At 48.9% G+C, this 24,082-nt stretch overlaps 3 protein-coding genes across 8 annotated transcripts; 2 read left to right on the forward strand and 1 right to left on the reverse strand.

Moving 5' to 3' along the window:
- Window positions 1-1,103: 1,103 nt before the first annotated feature.
- On the forward strand, window positions 1,104-18,973 carry LOC114485258 (exportin-5-like). Of its 3 annotated transcripts, XM_055083346.1 has the most exons (13): window positions 1,104-1,233; window positions 2,063-2,199; window positions 2,690-2,787; window positions 3,379-3,425; window positions 3,860-3,957; window positions 4,584-4,646; window positions 5,429-5,511; window positions 5,963-6,070; window positions 6,206-6,343; window positions 6,547-6,711; window positions 6,892-7,256; window positions 16,705-16,849; window positions 17,666-18,973. In XM_055083346.1, the coding sequence occupies exons 1-11, from the start codon at window positions 1,199-1,201 to the stop codon at window positions 7,027-7,029; spliced, it is 1,110 nt and encodes a 369-aa protein (XP_054939321.1). In that variant the 5' UTR covers window positions 1,104-1,198; the 3' UTR covers window positions 7,030-7,256; window positions 16,705-16,849; window positions 17,666-18,973. The 3 variants fall into 3 exon arrangements, with proteins under 3 accessions (XP_054939321.1, XP_054939320.1, XP_028342189.1); XM_055083345.1 differs by having other exon boundaries at window positions 16,705-18,973; XM_028486388.2 differs by lacking the exons at window positions 5,429-5,511; window positions 16,705-16,849; window positions 17,666-18,973 and having other exon boundaries at window positions 3,860-3,920; window positions 6,892-9,028.
- Window positions 9,162-19,313, reverse strand: POLR1C (RNA polymerase I and III subunit C). Of its 3 annotated transcripts, none has more exons than XM_028486390.2 (10): window positions 19,154-19,211; window positions 18,985-19,056; window positions 15,945-16,044; window positions 11,199-11,306; window positions 10,830-10,962; window positions 10,426-10,545; window positions 10,186-10,338; window positions 9,877-10,026; window positions 9,655-9,771; window positions 9,162-9,510 (listed from the first exon to the last, which is right to left on the reverse strand). In XM_028486390.2, the coding sequence occupies exons 4-10, from the start codon at window positions 11,280-11,282 to the stop codon at window positions 9,392-9,394; spliced, it is 876 nt and encodes a 291-aa protein (XP_028342191.1). In that variant the 5' UTR covers window positions 11,283-11,306; window positions 15,945-16,044; window positions 18,985-19,056; window positions 19,154-19,211; the 3' UTR covers window positions 9,162-9,391. The 3 variants fall into 3 exon arrangements, with proteins under 3 accessions (XP_028342191.1, XP_028342190.1, XP_007107642.1); XM_028486389.2 differs by having other exon boundaries at window positions 11,199-12,106; XM_007107580.4 differs by lacking the exon at window positions 15,945-16,044 and having other exon boundaries at window positions 19,154-19,313.
- Window positions 19,314-19,374: 61 nt separating this feature from the next.
- Window positions 19,375-23,588, forward strand: YIPF3 (Yip1 domain family member 3). Of its 2 annotated transcripts, XM_007107573.3 has the most exons (9): window positions 19,375-19,614; window positions 20,075-20,272; window positions 20,459-20,565; window positions 21,839-21,884; window positions 22,022-22,114; window positions 22,271-22,402; window positions 22,599-22,712; window positions 22,911-23,034; window positions 23,129-23,588. In XM_007107573.3, exons 1-9 carry the CDS (start codon window positions 19,534-19,536, stop codon window positions 23,275-23,277), a joined length of 1,044 nt encoding a protein of 347 aa, XP_007107635.1. In that variant the 5' UTR covers window positions 19,375-19,533; the 3' UTR covers window positions 23,278-23,588. The 2 variants fall into 2 exon arrangements, with proteins under 2 accessions (XP_007107635.1, XP_007107636.1); XM_007107574.4 differs by lacking the exon at window positions 22,022-22,114 and having other exon boundaries at window positions 19,386-19,614.
- The last annotated feature ends 494 nt before the right edge of the window (window positions 23,589-24,082 follow it).

Consider the following 24,082-nt stretch of genomic DNA (forward strand, 5'->3'; position numbering starts at 1 on the left):
GCCTGTGCTCTGCAACCAGAGAAGCCACCGCAACGAGAAGCCCACGCATCACGAAGAGCAGCACCCGCTCGCTGCAACTAGAGAAAGCCCGTGCGCAGCAACGAAGACCCAACGCAGCCAAAAATAAAAAATAAATAAATAAGTAAATAAATTTATTTAAAAAAAAAAAAAAGAAGTTAGAGCTAGAGACACCAGAGATGTCTAAACCTTGTGCCTATCTCTGGAGCTTCAGGCTGGCTTACCATCACAGCCCCGACAGTGTGTTTTTGCCCCGGCTATCACCTCTGCCTGGGCCTGGCCATGATTAAGCAATCTAGTGAGCATGCCCCAGCTATGACGTAATGAAAAGAAGACTGTTAGCTTGTCTTTCCAGGGCCCACGGCTATCTCTCTTGGCCTAAATGATCCTGGGCCGTTTCCTTTGGCACCACTACACTTAAGCTCCCTTTTGGAGACACCAGTAAAAATGAAACGTCCAAAAAAATGTCTTGTTACTAATATAAAAATTAGGTGTTGCTTCACCACCCGTTACCCTTCTGCCCCCCCTTCAGTTATTCATATTAAGCCAGGAACTGCTGCTGTAGAAATGTATGACCAACCAAAACATACTAGAATGGACAAACAGTTCCCTCTGGCAGCTTCCAACCAGGAGCGGGATTGGAAACAAAATTGCCTCTGACTAGAAGTATAGATCTTTTAAGGCAATTGTTATACTGAGATAAGTGGGTTTCATTTTTATCTGCTATACACCTTGGGCTTTTGCATAAAATTTTGCTTGAAAAAGAGGTTCTGTGACTTAAAAAGGAAGCGGGGGACATTCCCAGTACTTTATGGAGAGATCATTTGGGTCTATCATTGTGTGTTTTGGTACAAGTTCCATCTGGAGAAACCCAGGCAAAAGTTAGAGTACTCAAACCTGGACACTTAAATATCTTTCGCCTTTCCCTGCAAATACAATGTAGCAGTCACTTTAGGGAAGCTGTTAGCACTTCCAGGTGGTAGAAGACTTGGTCAGCTGCTTTGCATTTATAGCACCCTGCCCCCCGCCCCAAAACCACCTCTGCCTACGCGAGGGTGTTGGCAGGTTGAGACCCTCAGCAGAGGAGCAGCAGGTTCCTGATCCATCTTTGTCTGTAGGATTACCTCAGCCTCTCTTGGAACTGAATGACTCTCCTGTCTACAAAACGGTCTTAGAAAGAATGCAGCGTTTCTTCTGCACCCTCTATGAAAACTGGTAAGGAACCAATGCTGCCTTTTCATATTCTCCTAGACATGCATTGTATAGGAGGCATAGGATGCATAGGATGGCCTTGGGTTGGACATCTGATCTAGAATTCTAGTGTACAGGTAATGTGAGGAAAGAATTTGACAGGAAACTAATGATTCTAGTGTCAAATCAAAATGAACAGGCTGGTTTCCTGCAATTTTTATTTTAATTGTCACATGTGCCTTTAAGTCCTAGCCATGACTTGATATTTTAATGCCCAACTTGTCTGTTTCCAGTGCATAAAGTGATGAGACCAAAGTAGAAGTTACAGTGATGGGGATGCATTTTCTCAGACCCCTCACTACTCATAGCCCACTATTCATGGGCACTGGGAGACAGCTGGCCATACTTTGTCTTGGGGTCCTGGTTGTGGCATGGGGGGTGTAACTGGCCCTTCTGTACACCAACATCCCCAGGACACTGATCTCGCTAACACAGTGCTCTAGTCAGCCAACTAACAAAAGATCCTCCATTGTAAATCCATATTACTTACGAAGTAATGAAAGGCTACTGTTGATCTTGGGTACCGACATCTGTCTTTTGAAAGATGCTCAATCTGGTTTCAAGAAGTTTCCTTAAACGTTGGGGTGGTGGGGGTGGCTGTTATTTTCCCTTCTGATAGAAGATTAAGTCCACATCTTCGCAGTATACTGATTAAGTTAAAGTTCTCTTGAAAAGAAAATAGAATTAATTGCTTTTCTAGCTGAGAAGTCTTGTCGACTAGAAATTCCCAAGGCAGTCAGGGCTGGCGATAACAGATAATGGATTTGATGTTGTTTATGACTTTCCCTTACAGTTTCCATATCCTAGGGAAGGCAGGCCCTTCCATGCAGCAGGACTTCTACACCGTGGAGCACCTGGCCACCCAGCTTCTCAGCTCTGCCTTCGTCAACTTGAACAATATTCCTGACTACCGACTCAGACCCATGCTTCATATCCTTTCAAAAGTCCCTAGATAACCCAAAGGGCCAGAAGATTGAAGACAGGAACAGTTCAGAAGCACCAGAGGAGGCAGAGCTGAGCTATATGAAATAGATGGAAACATTTCTGACAGTATATAGTAACCACATTAGAAAGATAAGAAGATTGAAGTAAATAAAAGGAAAAACCTGAAAGCAGTCCACGGGGTGTTGAAAGCTCTTTCCCCTTAGGGGAAATTCTTACCATCCCATTTCTTGGAAAGATGGAAAATGAAGCTTTTATCCCTTTTCTGTACTTTGTCAGGTGCTTCTCTTTGAAGAAGCACTCTCATACTGCATTCTCATTCAGACTCTTTGTTTTTGTTTTTTGGGGGGAGTATCGTTCTTCCCTGAAAGTTATATTGTAAGGAGAGTTTATTTCAATTCCAGCCTGGCAGGGGAGTGGTGCTTTAGAACGACTGGCGTGCGCTCGTGTGCTAAAGCTTCTTAACCTACCGCGGCATGGGTCTTTGTGAAGCCTCTGGTGCTCTTCTGTCCCCCGGAGCACTACGAAGCCCTGGTGTCTCCCATCCTTGGACCTCTTTTCACCTACCTTCACATGGTAAGAGATTGGCCAGGAAAGGGTGGCAAAGAGGCCTCTTAGAGTGGGTGGCCTCTCATAAGCCTCACAAGTCAAGAGCTCCTGAAAGCATCGTCTCCCAGCCCTGCCAGGATGGCTGCACAGCCGCTCCACCCTTGCTGCCCAGGATGGAGCAGCTCCCCCCGCCCCGAAGAACTAAACTGGTTCCATTGCCTGCAAAGCACCTGCAGACTCAGATTCTACTCCTATCCTCCTGTTAACTGAGGAGAGGTGATCAGGGGAGTGCTTTTCCTGGGTCTGTTTCCCTGACTCTGGAATTAAGCAGGGGGACCAGCTGGGCAGAGAATAGGTGTGTCCAGAGAGACTCAGGAGTTCTGAAATGTCATTGATCCTTTCCAAGCAAAGAAGTGTTTGATATGCTGCCCGTGTCGTGGGTGTGGGAGAGGTTACAGAAACCGTATCTGGTTTTTTAACCTTGTGGGGTCTCCCAAGGCTCTGTCATTGTTACCTGGACTCATCTTCAGCTAATTCTAACCATGAAGTGGCCCTTAGATATTATCTTTTCCAACCTTCTCCCTAGTGTAGCACTTATTTCTTTTTTTGTTTTCCCAGAGGCTTTCCCAAAAATGGCAAGTCATCAACCAGAGGAGCCTGCTGTGGTAAGGGACTTTCTCTTCTCCGTGGTGAATGAGCTGGCAGCCAGGTTTGGGGTGGGAGAAGGTAGACATGGAGGAAGAAGGACTCTGCCATCCCAGGGCTAGAATAGTAGTGGGTTATAGTCATCCTCAGCCTAGACGGTAGATCGCTTTTCTGTGACCATTAGGCAGACTCAGCTCAAGCCTTCATAGGGGGTACCTTCAGCTGCCTTAGGTGAATGCTGAGACATTCTTAGGATTTTGATCCATTCCCCTCAAGCCAGCTGGATATAGTCACAAGTAATAATGCCCCTCAGTGGATCACTGCTGCCCATTCCTAACTTTTGAGTGGAATGTAGACCAGAGGAAGTCAGGAGAAGGAAGTGGGCACAGAAGGTCTAGCTAGGGTCACTGCTTCTTTTGCATTCCCATGGAACTTGGCCCCTGGTTTTCTGCAGTGGAGAAGATGAGACAACAGATGAAAACCCAGAGTCTCAAGAGATGCTGGAGGAACAACTGGTGAGGATGTTAACCCGAGAAGTCATGGACCTGATCAGTAAGTGGCATGGGAACCAGGGGTAGAAGACAAGGCTTTTTCTGGAAAAAAAGCTGGTCACTCACCTAACATGTTTGCAGCAACGCTGACAGATTGATAAGAAATAATTAACTAAATAGAAACTATGTAATTCTTAAGTCAATTTAAGGATACTTTATGAATTGTGAACTGCATTGTAGTTGTTCATACTAAGGGCAGATTATGAGGAAATGGTCTAAAATAGCAGGAGCAAGTTGGATTAATGGTAGGAATAACTTCTAGCTTTGTCAAAATAGGGAAATGTTTTAATTCTTAGACATGAAGGTGGTTATATTTCGTTTTTATTTTTTGGTCAGTTCATTTGTTTGACATCCAAAGTAGACCAAGTATCCATATCAGACATCCTCTCCTGGTCATTTACTCTCAGATAATTCTGTAATTTCCCTCCAGTTGATTGAACTTGAAGAGGGACCAGAACACAGTCTGGTCAAATGCCTCTATTTCTGTTGGTGAAGCTGACTTTGTGCCTGGACGGTATCCCACCTTCCCCCACTCCTCACCTGCCCAGAAACAGTTTGGGATCCACTGGCCTGAGACGGCTGTTGTCTGGTGGTAATAAGCCTAGTAACCCTGCTTTCTTGCTTTAGCTGTGTGCTGTGTTTCAAAGAAAGGTGCTGACCACGGTACTGCTCCCCCTGCAGATGGAGATGGTAAGTGAGCCTGTTGCGGCCCTTGGAGGTCAGCCATTAAGCTCCTAAATATTGTTACTTCTGTAACCAGGTCAGTTCACATAGAAACTGTGTCCCTAGCAGTCTGGTGTGGAGGAGACTTTGTACATCTAGCTTTCATCCATGCTGGCCCCCTTGCTGTATTCCCCAGCACAGTCCCTCCTCAGAGCCTCTGCGCTTGGTGATTCCTCTACCTAGAATGATTGTTCTCCCAACTCTATACCTGGCCCATCCCCTTGCTTTTTATTCAGGTCTCTGCTCAGATGTCACTTCTGAGAGGTCTTCCATGACCAGCTTATCAAAAATAGCAACGCCGGCCTCTAGATTCTTCCTCTCCTCTGTCTTCCAGCACTGATCACTTACCTGACATGTTTTATTTGTGTTATTAATTACTTCTCTCCCTCACTAGAATTTAACTCCTAACAGGGAAGGGACTTTGTCGTATTCCTCTTATATCCCCAGTAATTGCTATAGTGGGTCCTCAAATATTTGTTTAACAACAAAAGATCCTCAGCATTTGCAGCTTTTTAGGTAACTGTCCAGAAAAATTCCTTGTTTTCCAAATGTATGGCTAGATGCATCTCTAGATCTGCCATGGGCAGAGGCTTCTACACCCTCTTATGAGGCTGGGGGGGCTGTCCTAGTACCTTTAACCACCAGTCAGCCCAGGATACTCACCTCTCCTTTACTCTGTGGGCTTCTGTCAGAAAGGACGGTCTCTGTTCTGAAAGGATGGAGCTTAACATTTTGGTCTCTACTTACAGATGAAGAGATGATGGCCACAGAGGTAACCCCCTCGGCCATGGCAGAGCTTACAGACCTGGGAAAATGTCTAATGAAGCATGAGGTGGGTGGAGGGGCAGGCGAGATTTTTTCCTTGCCCAGCCAGGGAGCCCGCTTCCACTTTTCTCATTTTCTGATGCCATCAGGAGGGTTTTTTGGTAATACTCCTTTATATGAGTTAAAGAAAACAGTGGGAAAGGCACACGCCCACTGTGTTCCCATGCTGGCATGGGCAAAGGCTCAGAAAAACACCCAGGCACATTGCCACCAGTCCCTGGTGTTCAGCCTCCCCCAGGCCTGAGCTCTCTTTCCTGCACATAGGTTTTCTTTTCTGTATTGGTTAGTTTTTCTTTTTTGGATGGCCTGATAGACATAGATGAAATAAACTCCCATCTCTTCAGTAGCTGCTTTTATCATTTTCCTGCTTACCTATTAAACTCTAGCTCCTGATGCATAAGAATTCAGAGAACATTGTACTTATTTTCCCATTGTAATTCTCCATCCTTTTCCGTTAGGATGTTTGTACAGCGCTATTAATTACAGCCTTCAATTCCCTGGCCTGGAAGGATACTCTGTCCTGCCAGAGGACGACCACACAGCTCTGCTGGCCTCTCCTCAAACAAGTATGGTTACTCACCCTTTCTTCTCTCCCCTCATGAAACATTTGGGTCATGAGGATTGACTGAATCAGTTGGAAGAACTAGGGTGCTGAGGCCTTCAGAGTCCCGCTTTGGCCCTGAGCACAGCTGTCTCCCCAGGTGCTGTCAGGGACACTGCTCGCAGATGCTGTTACATGGCTGTTCACCAGTGTGCTGAAGGGCTTACAGACGCATGGGCAGCACGATGGCTGCATGGCTTCCCTGGTCCACCTGGCCTTCCAGATATATGAGGCGCTGGTGAGTGGAGAAAGCCTGGGGGCGGGATGGCTGTGGCTTCATCCCTCACAGCCTGCCTGCTCCCGGTCACTTGGGCCTTAATCCTAAACGTAGGCAGCTGCCAAGTTGCTAGTGCTGCCCCTGAGCAGTGGGTGTGGCAGGGGATAGGGAAGGTGACGGGGCCCAAAACTGTGCTATTGAGTGGGTTTACCCCTACTTCTCAGCGTCCCAGGTACCTGGAGATAAGAGCTGTGATGGAGCAGATCCCTGAAATTCAGAAGGACTCACTGGACCAGTTTGACTGCAAGCTTTTGAACCCCTCTCTGCAGAAAGTGGCTGACAAGCGCCGGAAGGACCAATTCAAACGCCTCATTGCTGGGTGCATTGGGGTAGGTCACACCCTTCACACCCTTTCCGTAGTGCTCCCAGCCACCTCTGCAGTCTTCTTGGGCCATGTGCACAGGCAAACCAGAAACCAGCTGTAGTCACGACCATTATGGTGAGATGATCTTTAAAACAACCCACCACTCGAGACCCAGCATTAGTTCCTTCTCGTTTGTCTTCCACAGAAACCCCTGGGCGAGCAGTTCCGAAAAGAAGTTCACATTAAGAACCTTCCCTCACTTTTCAAAAAAACAAAGCCAATGCTGGAAACAGAGGTGCTGGACAATGAGGAGGGCAGCCTGGCCACCATCTTTGAACCCTGAATCAAGCTTTTGGGCATTCTTCCTCGACCTTTATCGTCATCTCTTCTTCCCCTTTGTAGCTGTTCTCTAGGCCCCTCTCCACTGCCACCTCACTGTACACCGTCGTCAGCCTGGAGAGAGATCCAGGTCTGGAGCTGGAGAGAGTGGGCCCTGTACAGGGCCGGAAGCCATGCTAAAGCATCAAGAAAGGGAGTTAGGGCTTATACCATTCTGTCTAGATTTCCCAGGTATCTCCCATCCTATTTGGGGTTTTGCCTTTTCCAAGAGAGAAAAGCTAGAGCAGAGCGGCCCTTCTCCCCAAGCCCTCCTGCCCCCAGGCAGCCATACACCTGTGCAGAGTGGTGACTAGGGGCGCTATACCCAATGCTGCGACTAGCCAGGCTTGCGGTGAGGGCTCAGCCCTGAACTACTTGTGCCAGAGTTTCTCCTGGATCATTGAAAGTCCCACTGAGCCCCCTTGCTGCTGGGCTGACAGGGACCTTCCCCATCCCCCAGGGGCATATCGGGGTCAGGTGCTGAGTGCTGAACTGAATTTGGCCAGTTCCTGCTTTGTTTTGAGCAAGAATCTGGTCACCTGATGGGATCCATGGTACAGGCCACTGCTAAGCTCTGGGCACAGTATCAAATGTTAGTACCTTCAGGGACCAGGGCTGGGCCAGGGTCTGTAGCGCTCTGTAACATCCCTTAGAGCTCACACATTTTGTCCCTCCATGAATGACCCCTCAGTGTGGTTTCCCTAGTCCCCAGGGTCCACTCAGGCACAAGAGCCACAGTACCCTATCTAGCGTCACATGATGCCATTGGCATTTAAGGATAATCCAGACCAACTAGGCTACATCTGTGACAAGCAGCTAGCAAAGCCACTGGTCTCTCCTAGGACTAGCTCAGTCCAGGTGCCTTCAAAAATCTCGTCGTCTTTCAGGTCCCTGGTCACTTCCCTCATGGGCCATTTCCAAAAGAAAAAATATGCCTTCCCATCACAACCTGTGAGTCTCCAGTCTGTTCTAAACATCACTGGATGGCCCTATAAGCACAGGGGACATGGATGCACGACTAGTTAATCTATACAGAAGGACACACATTTAGAGTGTGTGTCCATGTGTTCCCCACAGAGGCCTGGCATTGATCCAATCCACTGACCAGGGTTTTGGTGAGGACCGGTGGAACAGCATGGACTGAAGCTGCAGCTTTTAGCTGTTGTGGCCCCCCAGGTAGGGTAAGGTCAGAAAGAGGCAAAGCTGGGGAAGCGGACCTGGGAGTCCCACATTGCGCTTTCTATGGCACAGACTTGGTCCATCCCCTCTTCCTGGGTGGTGCTTTGGGCTTCTTGTCCACTGTGAAGGCCATCTCAGCATGTTTCCCTCCAAACTTGTTAGCTGCCTACTCTTCTCTGCAGTGGGGCTGTGGAGGGTATAGTTGTATTTATTGTGTTGTAATATTTTTAACATCCTGTGACTTCATGCTAGAAGTTTTCTATTGTTTATAGAACCTTTTTGTAGAAACATTAACTCTAAAGCACATCTGCATGTCAGTAAAAATCTCAATTTCATATAGAAAGGGCCCCATCTCCCTTTTTCATACTAGTAACATACTCCAGGGTCACTGTTCTTCATGAGCATCTTGCTTGCTAAGAGGGCTGGACAGGAAGAACTGTGACTGACTGAGAGACCTGCTCCGTCAAACCCTCTGAAGTAGCATGCCAGCCAGAAGCAGCTTTCTATTGCTGACACGTAGACCAGGCAGCCCTTCCATTCTCTCAGTGTTGTCATTGGTGGCTACTGGACCTAACCCAGAGGGGCTGTCCAAAGGGAACTGTTTGTTATTCTTCCTTGTGTGGCTCTTGATAGTAATGTGACTTGACTGCCATGGACCACCCTTTTTTCTCTCAGGAACTTCCTCTGGTATCCAGGAAATAGGTTAAGCAGCACAGTATTTTTCTGTGGTCTGGCTGTGCCCCCAGAAACCATCACACTTGGCATTTCTCAAGGGGCTTCAGAGGGACCTGGCCCTGACTTGCAGTGGTGTCTGAGCCCAATGCTCCTAACTGCTAAATAACGCCAGATCTCTTCTGAGGTGCCCCATATTTTTGGACGAAAACTGAAAAAGTGGTCTCCAACAAAAGGATTTTTGTCTGGATGTGAATTTATTTACATTAAGACCTTACAAAGGCATAAAAGTCACATTTTGTGGCACATTTAACGAAGTGTATTGACTGAAAATAAAGCTGGAATTGTCCCCAGAAAACTCAGGACCCCTAGTCTCTGGGCTCTCTACAGCAGTCCTGTGGGGGCAGGTCAGAATCTAAAATCTTCAGCTTGCCTCAGGAGCATCCAATCCCAGCCATGCCAAGTCCAGCGCAGCCTCAATCCATCTGAACCGCATCCAGTTCATCCAAGAAGCGCCGGCATTTCCCCATCAGTACCTTGATGGCTTCACTCACCAGCACGTCTGGTGGCAACACCCCTGTTGACTCAACAGAGACTGGGGGCCAAAGGGACACTTTAGCCCAGGCAGGGCTTACAAAAGCTCCTTATACGTATTGCTAGATTCCACATCTGAACTCTGCAAGGAAGCTGCAGCACCAGATGACTCCACCCCCACCCCACCCTCCAACTTGAAACTCACAGATGTAATGGTTCCGAACACGAGCAAGCCGTACAACCTTCTTTAGCTTCTCATTCCGGAAGACTTCCCTGCTGAAGGTATCTAGCCGGGGATTGGCAACTCTGGCCACCTTTTTACCTAATGAAAACAAACCATATTATAAATACATGAGCCCAGAGCTTTTATTTCTCTGCTACCTTCAAAGAAAATATACTCTAGGGCCTGGCATCCCAAATCCCACACCTTGGATTTCTTGCACCTCAATAACACCAGGTGAGAAGCACCGGCTCAGCTCCTCAGCCGCATCCCCTTCCACAGGCTCAAGCAGGGTGATGTCCGGCAGAAGCCGGTAACTGGCTGTTGCCACAGGTGAAAACTTGGCATGATCTTTGCCTGGAGGGAAGAGGGAACAACTCAGACCCTGGGAGGAGACCCTTCCTCACATTCCCTAAGCTACTGACATCAAAGGCCCATTGGCTTTCTGCCTGTTGGGGACATCTCAGCCGAGTCCCTTAGTCATACCTCACCCCAGGGTAATCAAAAGGGTCTCACCAATGCCCTTGACGCAGTGCATGAGCAGGTCAACCTCCTGGCCAGGCCGCAGCTGAGCGATGAGGATATCATCATGTACCGGTCGGATGGTGCCCTCCGGGAAGAGGTCAGCCTGGTTCCCCAGGGGGACCCATGTCATGTGCCTGGTGTACACTGCGGGAAGAAGCACCAACAGACCCAAGTCCCTAAAACTAGCACCCACCAACAGGGGGCCCTCTTCCTCACCCCACCGGTACCTACCTTTGTGGTTGACATAGAGCTCATTGGGGTCAGAGGAATCTTTAGCGGCGTGGGGGTTCCGAGTGCACCTGACCTGCAGCCGAAACTGCAGGGTATCTATCTCTGTGCCTTCTTCATCTCCTACACAAAGGGAGGAGGTGGGGGCTGTTAAAGAGCTAGTGGACGTCGGTGCCAGGCACTACGCTGAACGCCTTGCATGTTTCTCTCATCCTCTTGGCAACCCTGGTAAGGCAAGGGCACGTGTTCTCACAGACAACAGCACTGATGTACCAAAAGACTGGTAACGGGCCCAAGGTCATACAGTAGCCAATCAAGGGTTCGAACACAGGCAGTCTGATTCCAGAATCAACTTCAGAGGAGAGCTGCCCACCTTTCCCCAAAATTTCATTTTCTCAAACCCTCACCTTGGTTCCGATATTCAAAAAGGCGGGGATCAGCATGAATGGGGATGAGCCCCAAGCGGTGAGCGAGGATCTCATCCTGGACAATGGAAGTGTTGTTGTACACCAGGACCTTCTCCACAGCCATGGTTGGCACCTGCCCAAGAAAAGAAAGCCACTCATCTACAAAGACCCTGTAGACTCCCCATCTACTCCCTGCCTCCTGACATAGGGAGATGGAGACTTCTTCCTAGAAGAACGCTTGATGAAAAGTATACAAAGAATGAGCAGGAGGAATGCTCAGCAAAACTGCAGGAAAGATACCACTTGAGACAATTCTACAAATGAGGATTCCCCACACAACTCCATCTTTGCCATCGTGCCCAACTATACCTCAGCTAATAGAATGCGTCGAAAAGCATTGGCAATGGCTGCGTCGATTCCCACCATGTCAAACTCCAATGAGTTTTCATCCATGTGTACCACATCCACGCGGAAATTCTAAAGGAACAGGAAAACACTAAATGAAGCCTGCTCTCTATACAGTCAATACCTCCCCCCAGATATTCCCCTCAAGAACCTCCCTTTGCCCAGATGTCCCTCTCTCCCCCAATCATTTATTAGTTTCTGGAAAAGTCTTCATTTGTACCTTCAATTCATTTAAAACCCTCTGCAATATGGCTTCCAGCCAGGCCATCCACAGAGGCTATTTTGCTAAGAATAGGCTCACGTACTGCTCAGTCCAGTTGATACTACTCAATCCTTATCTTACTAGACACCTCCCTTGCACCTGGCATTGTTGAGAGAATCCCGTTTCCAAACTCTACTGCCTTGATTTCTGAGCACCAATCTTCTGTTCTCTTCCTTCTTGTCTGATCAAGCCTTCTACTAAATTCACAAGCTTCCACCTACTATATACATGGTACCACTTCCCAAGTGTTTGTGTCTCTCCAGGGTGACCTCAACCCCACTCATGGTTTTAGCAACTATCTGTACGGACAACTCCCCAAATTGTATCTCACTTCTGATCTCATATATATCTCCTGCTAGCCTGCTAGACTTCTCCATCCACAGGAAACTAAATGCATCAACAGTCCCTCTCCCCAGACCCATTTCTCATCAGTAAACGACACCACCATCCATCAAAGTAGTTCCCCAACAAGCTAATTTTACACTCCCCCCTCCACAGCCCACATCCAAGCAACCACCAAATTTACCTTCTGTCTCCCGTGCTGTTTCCACGATCACAATCTTAGTTTCTGCCTTCAGCCTCAGCTCCCCTATGCAATTCTGTCACAAATCTGCACACACCACATGACAATCCTCAAATTCATTCTCTCCCAACCATTAAGCTTGCAGATATGATAATATCTGCTTAAGAGCTCTTCAAAAGCTCCCTATCACCTACAGTGCCTAAAATGCACTTCAGTCTTGCCTAACACTCATGCTGACCCACTTCATATTCTAGCAACAATGAACTGCTTGGACACTCCTCACCCTTCGCTGTTCTCAGCTTCTGCTCATCGTTCAAGGCTGAACTGAGATGTCATCTCCTCAGGAAATCTTCCATACTTCTGCCCCCCCTTCTCATTCTGGATTAAGTGCCTGTGCAGGATACACCCGCCCCAACCCCATCACCTTTTTTGCTTTCAACCGCCTTTACCGCATTACACTGGACTCATCTGTCTGTGCATGCTCTTCTCCAACAAGACTGAACATCTTGTTTGCAGAACAGGGCAGAAATCGTGTACACCGAGCACCTAGCATGTTGCTCAATATACGGAACAAACCCCAAGTGAGGCAGGAAAGACAGGGCCCAATGCAAGGACAGCCTCCTCATACACAGGCATTAGGCAAAAGGCAAAGCCACCTCTCCTTGTGTTGCACTTAATGAGATTATGAAGGGAATGGCATCAGCAACAAGAACGTACATTAAACCTTGATTAAACTTTGTGACACCTGAACAGGGAACCCTGCCCAGAAAACCCACAGAGCTCAGCCGAGCATGAGCAATAAAAATGAACAGGCTGGGCTTCCCTGGTGGCGCAGTGGTTGAGAGTCCACCTGCCGATGCAGGGGACGCGGGTTCGTGCCCCGGTCCGGGAGGATCCCACATGCCGCGGAGCGGCCGGGCCCGTGAGCCATGGCCGCTGAGCCTGCGCTTCCGCAGTCTGTGCTCCGCAACGGGAGAGGCCACAATAGTGAGAGGCCCGCGTACCGCAAAAAAAAAAAAAAAAAAAAAAAATGCACAGGCTGCGGTGGCTGCTATACAACCTTCCACACCTGGCGCTTGACTGCTAAGGGAAAATGGCTCTTAGAGCACATGTGCGGTAGCTTCAGGAGACAGACTCGCAAGAGAAGCGGATGTACCCAGGTGCAATTAAGATCCCACCCCATCCTCCCACCAATGAATATTCTGCCCCTAATCAAAGAAACCTGCATCCATTCAAGGGATTGAAATAAAGGGGGGGGGGCAGAAAATTCCTCAGATGCCCTCCTCACTGGCAAGGACGCCCGAGTTCTTTTCCAAGTGCGTTTGCATCTGCCCCTTGATACACTGCTACTTCGTTTCTCTCTAGACCTCAGCCTGTGTGACTTTTTTTGCGTTCCCTGTCCAAATTCTTTTGGACACGTAGAACAAGAACCTGGACCTTTAATTTAGCCTGTCTGGCATCAGTCTTTGGCAAGCAAGTCAGGAGATTTATTGGAAGTTAATTACCCTTCATCTTGGTCTCTTGTAAGTCTTAGCCTCCCACCTCCCTTGCACTTGAGTGGTGCTGCCTGACTTCCTATCATTACTTTTCTCTTTCACTCTTTGTCGCACCTCTGCGGCCCATCTCACTCATATTCTCGTGTCTTGCTCTCCTGGAAGTGCGGGAAGAGGAATTTGTCAGGCACTTTCCAAGCTTGCTGCTAGGTCTTGCACTTCTCGTTGTTGCAAGGCATGTCAGGCCAGCCTCTATTCACAGGCAGTCAGGGACCTGAACCACAGGAGCTTTGCCCTCTGGGTTTATCTTATCCACCATTTGATTAACTATTGTCAGGTTCAAATTGGCAAAAATATATAATAAAGCCTTACTTGGACAGACTGTAAGTTGAAGAACACTGAGGTTTTCTTAGATTTTTTTTTTAACACAATTACACATACCACCTCCCTTAGTGGCTGGTACCCATTTTCAGATACTTACCACCCTCCTTTCAGAGAATGAAAACTAGAACCTAAATAGGTCCTGGAACTATAAGGATGTCCATTTTAGGGGAATGCACCCCAGGAACACAAGAATTAATCACTGGCTACAGAATCTACAGAGAAGCCTTGAAGCCTTCAGGAAGGTCGCTCACCCTGGGTACCATAGACACCAGGGAAGGACACAGGCCTAAGGACAGGGGCTGGCAGGGTTGCCATATGATGGGGTCGCTACCCTCACACAGGCTAGTCAGCAGAAGTGAGAAAAACGGATACCCGTAGCCAGTCCTGACCGGCAATGCTCCTCCTTTTGGCAGGAGCTTGGTTCCCCTGAAGGATCACAGGTAAGCTTTACTCCCAGGGACATACCCTTTGGGAGCATTCAGAAACACCAAGGACATTTTCTCTTTTGGGCTTTTGCACACCCCATGCTGCCTGGGGACCCTGACCATCAAGGGCTATATCTCAGAACTAAACTCTAAAGGCACGTAAAACCAGTGAACTCATTAAGAGCAGTACTTAATTAGTTAATTTGGGACAAGTCCAGACAGTTGAATTCCTTCTCTGACCTAATGAGCCTCATCTAGGATTAAACTTATGAAAGTTTTTAGAGAATGCACTAACACAGACCCCTCCACCCCAAGAACTAGTCCCTCCTGGGACAACATTTTTATCAGCTAGTCTGTCCCTGATATTAGGTGAAAGCTCCAAAAGTTACAGTTGGGCCCTCAGGCTCTGATGCCTTAGACGCTAGATATGGCCTATGGGGTATTTAATAACCATGACCAGGCAGAGAAAGCCCTGAGGGACTGGCACGAAAGGGAACAAACTAAGAAACAGGCTCAACTGACAGCTCTTGCTGTCAGCAGTGCCTTGCAACCTCAGGGACAAAGAGAAGACACGACACCAGATCAACAGAGACTCCACAAGGGGTCTGCTTCAAATGTGGTAAGCCAGGCCACTGCGCCCGTTCCTGCTGAGGGCAAAAGGCGAAACTGCTTGCCCCATGTCCAAACTGTGGAAACTCAGGTCATCAGAAGTGAGAATGTCCCATGTCCGATTTGGACAAAGGGGTTTTGAAATTCCAAATGGTAGCTTCAGATAGCTTACAGGGCCTGGGGTCCTTGGCTCCCATGGAAAAACTCACCATCCCAACAGAAGAGCCCCAGGTGATCCTTAACAAGGCAGGTAAGAGGGTCTAATTTTTTAATCAATACAGGAGCCACTTGCTCTGTCTTTAAACAATTATGCTGGACTCTCAAATGTTAAAACCTGCCTGGTATTGATAAAAATCGAGTATTGATAAAAATCCCCACAGTTGGTATTTCATTAAGCCACTCAATTGACAGTGTGAACAATATTTGGTCTCATATGCCTTCTCGGTAGTCCCTGAATGCCGCATCCTTTAACGGGGCAATACGTTATAAAAGCTTGGGAGACACTTCAGCGACTAGGAACAGGCCCCAACTTTTAAATTGCTCTGGCTGAAACCTAACATTTGGGTGACACTTAACACCCATAATTTCAAGCCTGAGACAGAGACATCCCAGGAAGGGCCCCCCAGGCCAAGCTGATTATTACTAGGGGCAGGTTACTAGTCTTTTGTCAGTCACACACAATACCCCTATTCTGCCTGTTATCAAACCCAACAGGACCAAATAAGTATTTTGGGGACAACAAGAATGGATGACCAACTATTAGCTAAGTGGAGAACCTGTCTAGAGTTAAACCTATCCCTCCTCCCAAGTCTTCACAGGACATCGAGGACCACAGACGACCAGAAGAGTCCAGATAGGCGGATGAGCCCCCTTCCAAACCTAAAGTTCTTATTCAAAAAGGACAAAAAAACTTCATAAATCCAAGGCTAAGTACCTATGGCCACTATTTTCCTTCTGCCCCATTACACCAGTCCACCCATAAACTAATTAATATGCTTTGGTGAATTTGGATACCTGTTATCCTCCTCGTGTTCCTTCTTGATGCTCTGGTAATCCTTTCTGAGTGTTGTCTTGATTCAGCACCTTTACCGGAGAGTGCTCTGCTCTGTCCATGCTGGGTTTAAAAAGGACTGTTTGTTTTTAGCTCACCAATGCCGCTGCCACCACAAAATCGTTATTCATCCTAACCTTTCTCTCCCTCTTTTGGGTGTCTGCATTAGGGGAATAGGAATTTAATGCAACTGTAAATCTTTCAAAAATTACTCATGGTTTAATTCCTTGGGGCTCACTTTTAGGAAAGATCTGCTTATTCTGGCAATATCCAAAGCTTCCAAGGCAAGCTTTCTCTCCCTCTCTCTCTCTCTGAGGAATCCTCTTCCATTAATGTCTTTAAATATAGAAGTTTTATTTAAAATCTTAGATTCCCGAGCTAGGTGGCAACTCCACCACTATGAAGGATTCTTAGATGCATAAGAAAAGTGGATACATCTGGGCACCACAAGCAGACACATTACTGGTCATGCCCTATATCAAAAAGAAGGATAGAAAAAGAAAAGGCAATCCCCCTACCTGGCCAACGGGGACAAATGGGCAGGGTCCTGGACCCTCTCTCCTTGGAGACATCCAAGGTCTAGTAAGGTCACTGAGGGGACGCCTCCAAGGCCTAGGAAGTAGGTAACTAGTAGAAGGCGACGCCCTTGCTGTTACCAAAGCCGAGAGCAAAAATCACAGGACGCCCTGATTTTTGTGCTGTTTTCTTTTCTGTCCACTTCAGGTATAAACACCATAGGAGGTGCCCCTTCAATACCCGAGCAGTCCCTCTTAGGACGCATCCTGAAAAATTGGAAGGAATTCAACGCTGATGAGCTAAAACACAAGAAACTCATCTTTTTCTGCAATACATTTTGGCCTCAATACAAGTAAGGGTCGGGAAACCTGGTGCCAAAAAGGCTCTTCAAATTTTGATACTATTTCACAACTGGATTTATTTTGCAGGAAACTAGAGAAATGGACTGAGGTTTCTTATGTGCAGGCCTTTATGATGCTATACCAAAACCCTTCATTGAAGGAATCATGTCAGATTTGTTTCATTGAACCAAAGAAAAGGGACCAAAATACCCCAGATATTTTAGATGACAACCCCAACTCCTCCTCCCCTTCCCTGGGACTGGCTAAGGCCTCTCCTTGTCTAGATAATGCCCTGATAGTGAGACAATGCATGCTAGGCCAACTAAGTAATCAGAGGGACCTCAGTATAACCATTTATAATCCCATTCCTGAAATAAGAGGGCAACTGGACTCATCCTGGCAAACAAAGGAGCTGCTATTGGTTTGGCAGCTCCACGGGGTGGGGCGGCTTTGCCTACCACGAGGCAACACTTTATAACCTGTCAGATACTCTGTCTACCCTAGCCAGGACCAGAGGGGACTCACTCTCTAGACTCTCAGCATCTCTTAATTCCCTAGCTAATGTGGTGATGGATAATAGACTGGTCTTGGATTATATCCTAGCTGAGCAGGTAAGGATATGTGCAGTTATCAACAAAACATGTTACACCTACATCAACACCCCTGGCGAGGTGTTACAGTTTTGGAAAGGATAACCCCAGCGCCCACTCCACATGGACTACAGTCAAAAGGATATAACCAAAGGTACCCTTGGACCTCTGGTCGCATTAATACTTTTGCTGATTTCTGGCCTCTGCCTTTTTACTTGTTAAATTCGTTTCGTCCAGGTTGCAACAGTTTGACATAAACATGATGGTCATACAGGGACTCCAGCCACTGCCTACTGCTGAGGCCTCTATGGAAATCTTGGGACCCCTTGACCAGAAAGGAGGAAAGTTTCATTCCCAGGGTCAGACAAGGGAAGACTGCCCCTGCCAGCTTGAAGAAGTTACAGAAGAATGAGACTTTTGGCCCTGAATAACCCCAAAAGATTTTGAGAAGGAACTCTTTCAGGGTGGAATTGGGGCAGGAAAGACAGGGCTGAACCCAAGGACAGCCTCCTCACAGACTTTAGGCAACAGGCAAAGCCACCTCTCCTTGTTTTGCACTTAATGAGACTATGAAGCATGGAGGAGTGGCCATCAGTAACAAGAACATAAATTAAACCTTGATTAAACTTCGTGATACCTAAACAGAGAACCCTAACCAGAAAAGCCACAGAGCTAGAGCTTGGCGGAGCATGAGCAATAAAAATGCACAGGCTGCGGGTGGCTGCTATACAACCTTCCACACCTGGCGCTAAGGAAAAATTTAAGGGAAAACAGCTTTCAGAAGTGCGGTGGCTTTAAAAGACCAATGTGCAAGAGAAGCTGATGTAACCAGATGCAATCAAGATCCCACCCCAGGGACTTCCCTGGTGGGTTAAGAATCTTTCTGCCAGTGCAGAGGACACGGCTTCGATAGCTGATCCAGGAAGATCCCACATGCCGCGGAGCAACTAAGCCTGTGCTCCACAACTGCTGAGCCTGCACTCCAGAGCCCGCGAGCCACAACTACTGAGCCCATGCGCCGCAACTACTGAAGCTGCGTGCCTAGAGCCGGTACTCCACAAGAGAAGCCACTGCAATGAGAAGCCCGAGAACAGCAACGAAGGCCCAACGCAACCAAAAATAAAAAATAAAATTTTTTAAAAAAAGCAAATATTTAAAAAAAAGATCCCACCCCATCCTCCCAAAAATGACTATTCCGCCCCTAATCAAAGAAACCTGCACCCATTCAAGGAATTAAAGTGAAATTAAAAGGGGGGAGTGGTCACAAAACTCCTCGGGTGCGCCCCTCACTCGCGAGGATGCCCTCATTCTTCTCTGAGTACGTACTTTCCCTTCTGCCCCTTAATAAATTGCTTCTTTGTTTCTCTCTACGCCTTAGTCTCTGTGGGTGACCTTTCTTGCGTTTCCTGTCCAAATTTTTTTGGACAGGTAGAACAAGAACCTGGACCTTTAATTTGGCCTGAACAGCATCACAAGGACAACTTCTGAGGCACAGGCTACTCAGACCACAAGGTCCGATCCCCGTACTCTCTCCGGGCACCTCCAGCTCCACCCACCTTTTCGAAGCGGTCCTGGTCCCAGGCATCATCGTAGCCCGAATAGTTACCGGGAAAGTTGGTGGTATGAACCTAGAGCAAAGAGAAACGAGCCTGTCCCCACTCTGACCCCAACTCATCCCTGTTGCGCTCCCATTTCTCCTCCCGAGCTCAAGGCCACAAGACTTACATTGCGAACCCCGAACTCCCCTAAAACCACGCGGTTCCGCATTTCCTCCACTGCCTGGGCCGCCGCCATCTTCAACTCCTCCACGTGACGAGTGCACCTAACTGGTGCGTGCGTTCTAGTGGCCCTCCTCCGTCTCCGTAGCAACGCATCACCTCCTGGAATCCTAGATATCGCGAGACTCTGCGCCGCCTCCGTCCACGTCTCCAGCTACCGGAAGTCAGTTTGGGCCAAACATCCGGGTTTCTCTTTTTCGCGTTCCTACGGCTCCTTCCTTTCTTTCTCGTCCGTGGACCTGTCCCTGCGTCAGGCCCACGTCTCTCCCACTTCTCTTCCGCGCGCGGGACTAGCGCGGGCTTCAGCGACGGGAGCCCTCGAGGGACATGGCAACTCCGGCGGCGCCGACCGGCGGTGCCCGAAATGGGGCTGGCCCGGAATGGGGAGGGTTCGAAGAAAACATCCAGGTAATGGCCCCACGGCTCCGACCAGGGGCCTCAGGTCTCTGGGCCCGCTTGCTCATGCTTTCCGCACAAGTTAGAAGGTCGGTCGGGGTCAGGCATGGCGCGGGGCAGGAGTGGGCTTGATTCACTGGCCAAAACCACACTGTGTGCGCACAGCCTTGTTTTGGGGTTGAGAAAGACAAAGGAAATGGGCACTTTTGTAGCCCTTTGGGGGCTTTGGTAGGGAAGGTAGGAGAAAGATGTGTATGGAAGACAGGGAATAGGTTTCCCAGGCTAGAAAAGACATCCAAACAACCAAGGGTTCTGCGAGCAAATGAGGGGGAGAGAATGGCGTGATCTATGGTAATGCCAAGCCATATCCCCAGCAGTGTAAGAACAGAGCCCCAAACTCTGTGGTGAACAGAGAAGGACTTAACGGATGGAGCAGAAAGGCACTTCACTTTAGGATATGTTGTCTTCACAGGGTGGGGGCTCAGCTGTGATTGACATGGAGAACATGGATGATACCTCAGGCTCCAGCTTCGAGGACATGGGTGAGCTGCATCAGCGCCTGCGTGAGGAAGAAGTGGATGCTGATGCAGCTGCTGCTGAAGAAGAGGATGGAGAGTTCCTGGGCATGAAGGGCTTTAAGGGACAATTGAGCCGGCAGGTGGCTGATCAGGTAAGCAAGATTGGCTCCCTGACAGGTGGGAAAGTATCCCTAGGAGGCTCCTGGTTCTGCAGTTGGTGTTGGTGAAGTTCATCCCGGGTTGTCCAGTTAGAACCGTGTAGAAATCCAACAAAATATAAGCAATAGAGCCAAGAGTCTCACAGTACCCTCCCACCCCACCCGTCTTCCTTGTTTCAGATGTGGCAGGCAGGGAAGAGACAAGCCTCCAGGGCCTTTAGCTTGTATGCCAACATCGACATCCTGAGACCCTACTTTGATGTGGAGCCTGCCCAGGTGCGAAGCAGGTGAGGATCCTCCTCCTGACAGAAGCTTCCCCCTAACACCTAGTCCTTCATCCAAACTACAACCGGACACCCAACCCTTAGACTCCCCTCTTCATGACCCCAGCCACATTATATGTCTTACCAGTCACAGGACAGGGCATGGTGATAACATTGCCTTCCTCCTCGTCTCTATCTAGCAAACTACTCGTGTTCCCTCAAAGCTTAGCTCAAATGTCACTTCCTTTGCTCCCTGTTGCCAGTTTGTCCTATCCTGGTGCTCCAGTAGAGCTCTGCGCTTTCCTCTAACAGATAACACTTCAGCAGTGCTGTACTTTCTAATTCCTGGGTCTGTCTCCCCAGAGACCTCCTTTTCAAAAGCAGGCTCTGTTCCACATTTTTATTCCCAGCACCAGAACAGTCTCTGAACTGGAATATTTGTACTTAGTTGTTGAATGACTTTTCAAGAGCTGGATTTAATCTTGGTTTCGTTCTTTGCTCATCCTTTAATTCAACCAATGCTTATCAAATACCCGTACCACTCAGCAAGTATTTACTAAGCTTTTGCTCTGCGTCAGGCACTACAATAGTTGTGTCTGATTCAGTGGTGAAGATAGATGGGAGCCTTACCCTGGAGTGCAGCTCTCGAGCACTCATTTGCCATGAAGGGACACGCAGGAGGGACACCTGACCCAGGGTTGGCTGGAGGATTGGACAGGGCAGCTTTCTCAGAGGAAGTAAAACTTAGTCAAGATCCAAGGTATTATTAGGAGCTAGCTAGTCACTCAAGAAGTGGGGAAGTTGTTCGTACTTTTATTCCTTCTGCCTGGAATTTTCATACCACTTCAAATATATTTTTCAAGAAAATGCTCAGTGGTGCCTGATAAGCAGGAAGAGGCAGGAGGCACGCTGGTTCCCTCAAGTAACAACTTTCCCTCTAAACCTTTCTCAGGGCTTTACCATCACAGCCTTGAATTTGGGGCATTCTCTGCTGAGGTTTAAAGGGGAGCAGATCACATAGGTAACGGGGGCCAAGCCCTCTCCCAAGGCTCAGCAGGGCTTTCTAAATTCTCCGTGTTGCTGCTGCATCAGTCAGCACAGCATCAGAAGGCTGTTCTTTCTGGAAGCATTCAGGGGCAAGAAAGTGATTTCCTCATTCCTTCTCTGTCTTTACCACCCTCTTCTCCCTTTACCACCAGCATGTTCTCTTCAGTTAGCAAGATGACTAAGGTTCAGGCATCCCAGAACCTCACAGCCTAGTGCTGCCTCTGCTCTCATCTCTCCTCTCCCCTCCCAGGCTCCTGGAGTCCATGATCCCTATCAAGATGGTCAACTTCCCCCAGGTGAATAGCGGGTAGCATGTCTGGAAGAGCCGGGGGAGGCACTAGGGCAGAGGGTGGGGCCGCCATGCAAAGCCTGGGAAGGCATAAATGGAAGAGCCACTGTACCCTCCAGCCTGAATGAGTTGGTATATTGACAGAAAATCGCAGGTGAGCTTTACGGACCTCTCATGCTTGTCTTCACGCTGGTGGCCATCCTCCTCCATGGGATGAAGACATCTGACACCATTATCGTAAGCAGGATAGAGGACTTTGGGGGGTGGCTGAAATGAGTTGAAAGCTGCCCAAGGAGACGATGGTGGAGTAAGATAGAAGCAGCCCCTGAGGAAGGCCCTGGGTGAGCTGAGACAAGAGGCCTCCCAGGACTAATTAGAGCCTTCACCCCACAGCGGGAGGGCACCCTGATGGGCACAGCCATTGGCACCTGCTTCGGCTATTGGCTGGGCGTCTCGTCCTTCATTTACTTCCTCGCCTACCTGTGCAATGCCCAGATCACCATGCTCCAGATGCTGGCGCTGCTGGTAAGGAGTCCAGCATGGTGGTGGGCAAGGGTGATCTTAAAAGAGTAACCAGGCTTTGGTCTGCATCTGTCCTAGGGCCCCAGGGCCTGGAATGGGGTGAGCTGGCCAATGGACCATTTATTTCTCAGGGTCCCCATGAGGGTCCAGAGGCCAGCCCAGCCTGAGTGATTTTCCTCTCCACCATCCTCTTTCCTAGGGCTACGGCCTCTTTGGGCACTGCATTGTCCTGTTCATCACCTATAACATCCACCTCCATGCCCTCTTCTACCTCTTCTGGCTGCTGGTGGGTGGGCTGTCCACCCTGCGCATGGTAAGCTCAGCAGGAGGTTTCCAGGGTTGGGCTGTCCTCTGAAGGAGTAGGGAAAACAGCCCAGAGCTCAGGCCCAATCCCACAAGGGGCTCTGAATGGGAGGGAAGAGCCCAAAGACGGTTCTGCTCTGGGTAAGAGTGGCTTCTCTACACTACTCACTTGGATCAGGCCCTCTGAGCTGTATTCCTGTTGCCCTAGGTGGCAGTGTTGGTGTCACGGACTGTGGGCCCCACACAGCGGCTGCTCCTCTGTGGCACCCTGGCTACCCTGCACATGCTTTTCCTGCTCTATCTGCATTTTGCCTACCACAAGGTGGTAGAGGGTAAGTGACAGGAGGGGTGCAGGGGAGAGGGAGGACAGCTGTCTAGGGAAGGGCTCTACCAACCCTCACTCACTTTCCATCCTCCTTCTTTCAGGGATCCTGGACACGCTGGAGGGCCCCAACATCCCACCCATGCAGAGGGTCCCCAGGGACATCCCCGCTGTGCTCCCTGCTGCTAGGCTTCCCACCACTGTGCTCAATGCCACAGCCAAGGCTGTCGCGGTGACCCTGCAGTCACACTGACCCCACCTGAGATCCTTGGCCGTCCCCCTTTCCCCCAGCTGCAAAGTGGAGGAAGATTAAAGGACAGTACTGATGACGTGTCTCTTTGAGGGGTCTGCAGCTGCCACAGAGCTGTAGCCACTTAAGCGCCTCCTTGATGCCTGTTGAGCTTCTGAAGGGCACAAGGCCAGGAAGTCCTGGCCAGGACTGCAGGGCTCTGCAGCCAGTACAGAAAGTGGGTCAGCTCCTCTGAGGTCCTCTCACCACCTACCCCTTCCTTCCTCTTTATCTCTTCCACATTGTCTTGCTAAATATAGACTTGGTAATTAAAATATTGATTGAAGTCTGGAACTGCAGCTACCCGTTCCAGTGGTCCTCCCTGCCACCCTACATCCTGTACACTTTCCTGTTCTGTCAGTGGTGGTAATGTCACGTGCTCACTTCATTATACCCCTATCCAAGCAGAATGAAAGTGGGACAGCCCAGACTGCATTGAAAGACTGAATATGGAACCTGCCCCCGGGGCAGGGAGCACAAGATCCATGCAGCATCAGGGAGGCCTCAAACTCAAGAACCATAAGTCTGATGGAACAGTGCACCCGCCTTGAGTCTGGGCGCAGCCTCACTCTTGGGACGCCTGTGGAGCAGTGACAACTGGACAAAAACTTCCAGAGTCAGCACCATGTCATTACAAGGCCCTTACGCACCTGGGCCATTGTGTAGTGATAATTTTTCTGTGGAGGTGCACATTTGAAGCCAAAGTTGGCTTTGCCCTGGTTATACTGGGGCCAGGGGAACAAAGCTGTCTTCAGGAGTTCTCTCAGTC

This window comes from Physeter macrocephalus, unplaced genomic scaffold (assembly GCF_002837175.3).
Source record: "Physeter macrocephalus isolate SW-GA unplaced genomic scaffold, ASM283717v5 random_895, whole genome shotgun sequence".
Classification (NCBI taxonomy): Eukaryota; Metazoa; Chordata; class Mammalia; order Artiodactyla; family Physeteridae; genus Physeter; species Physeter macrocephalus.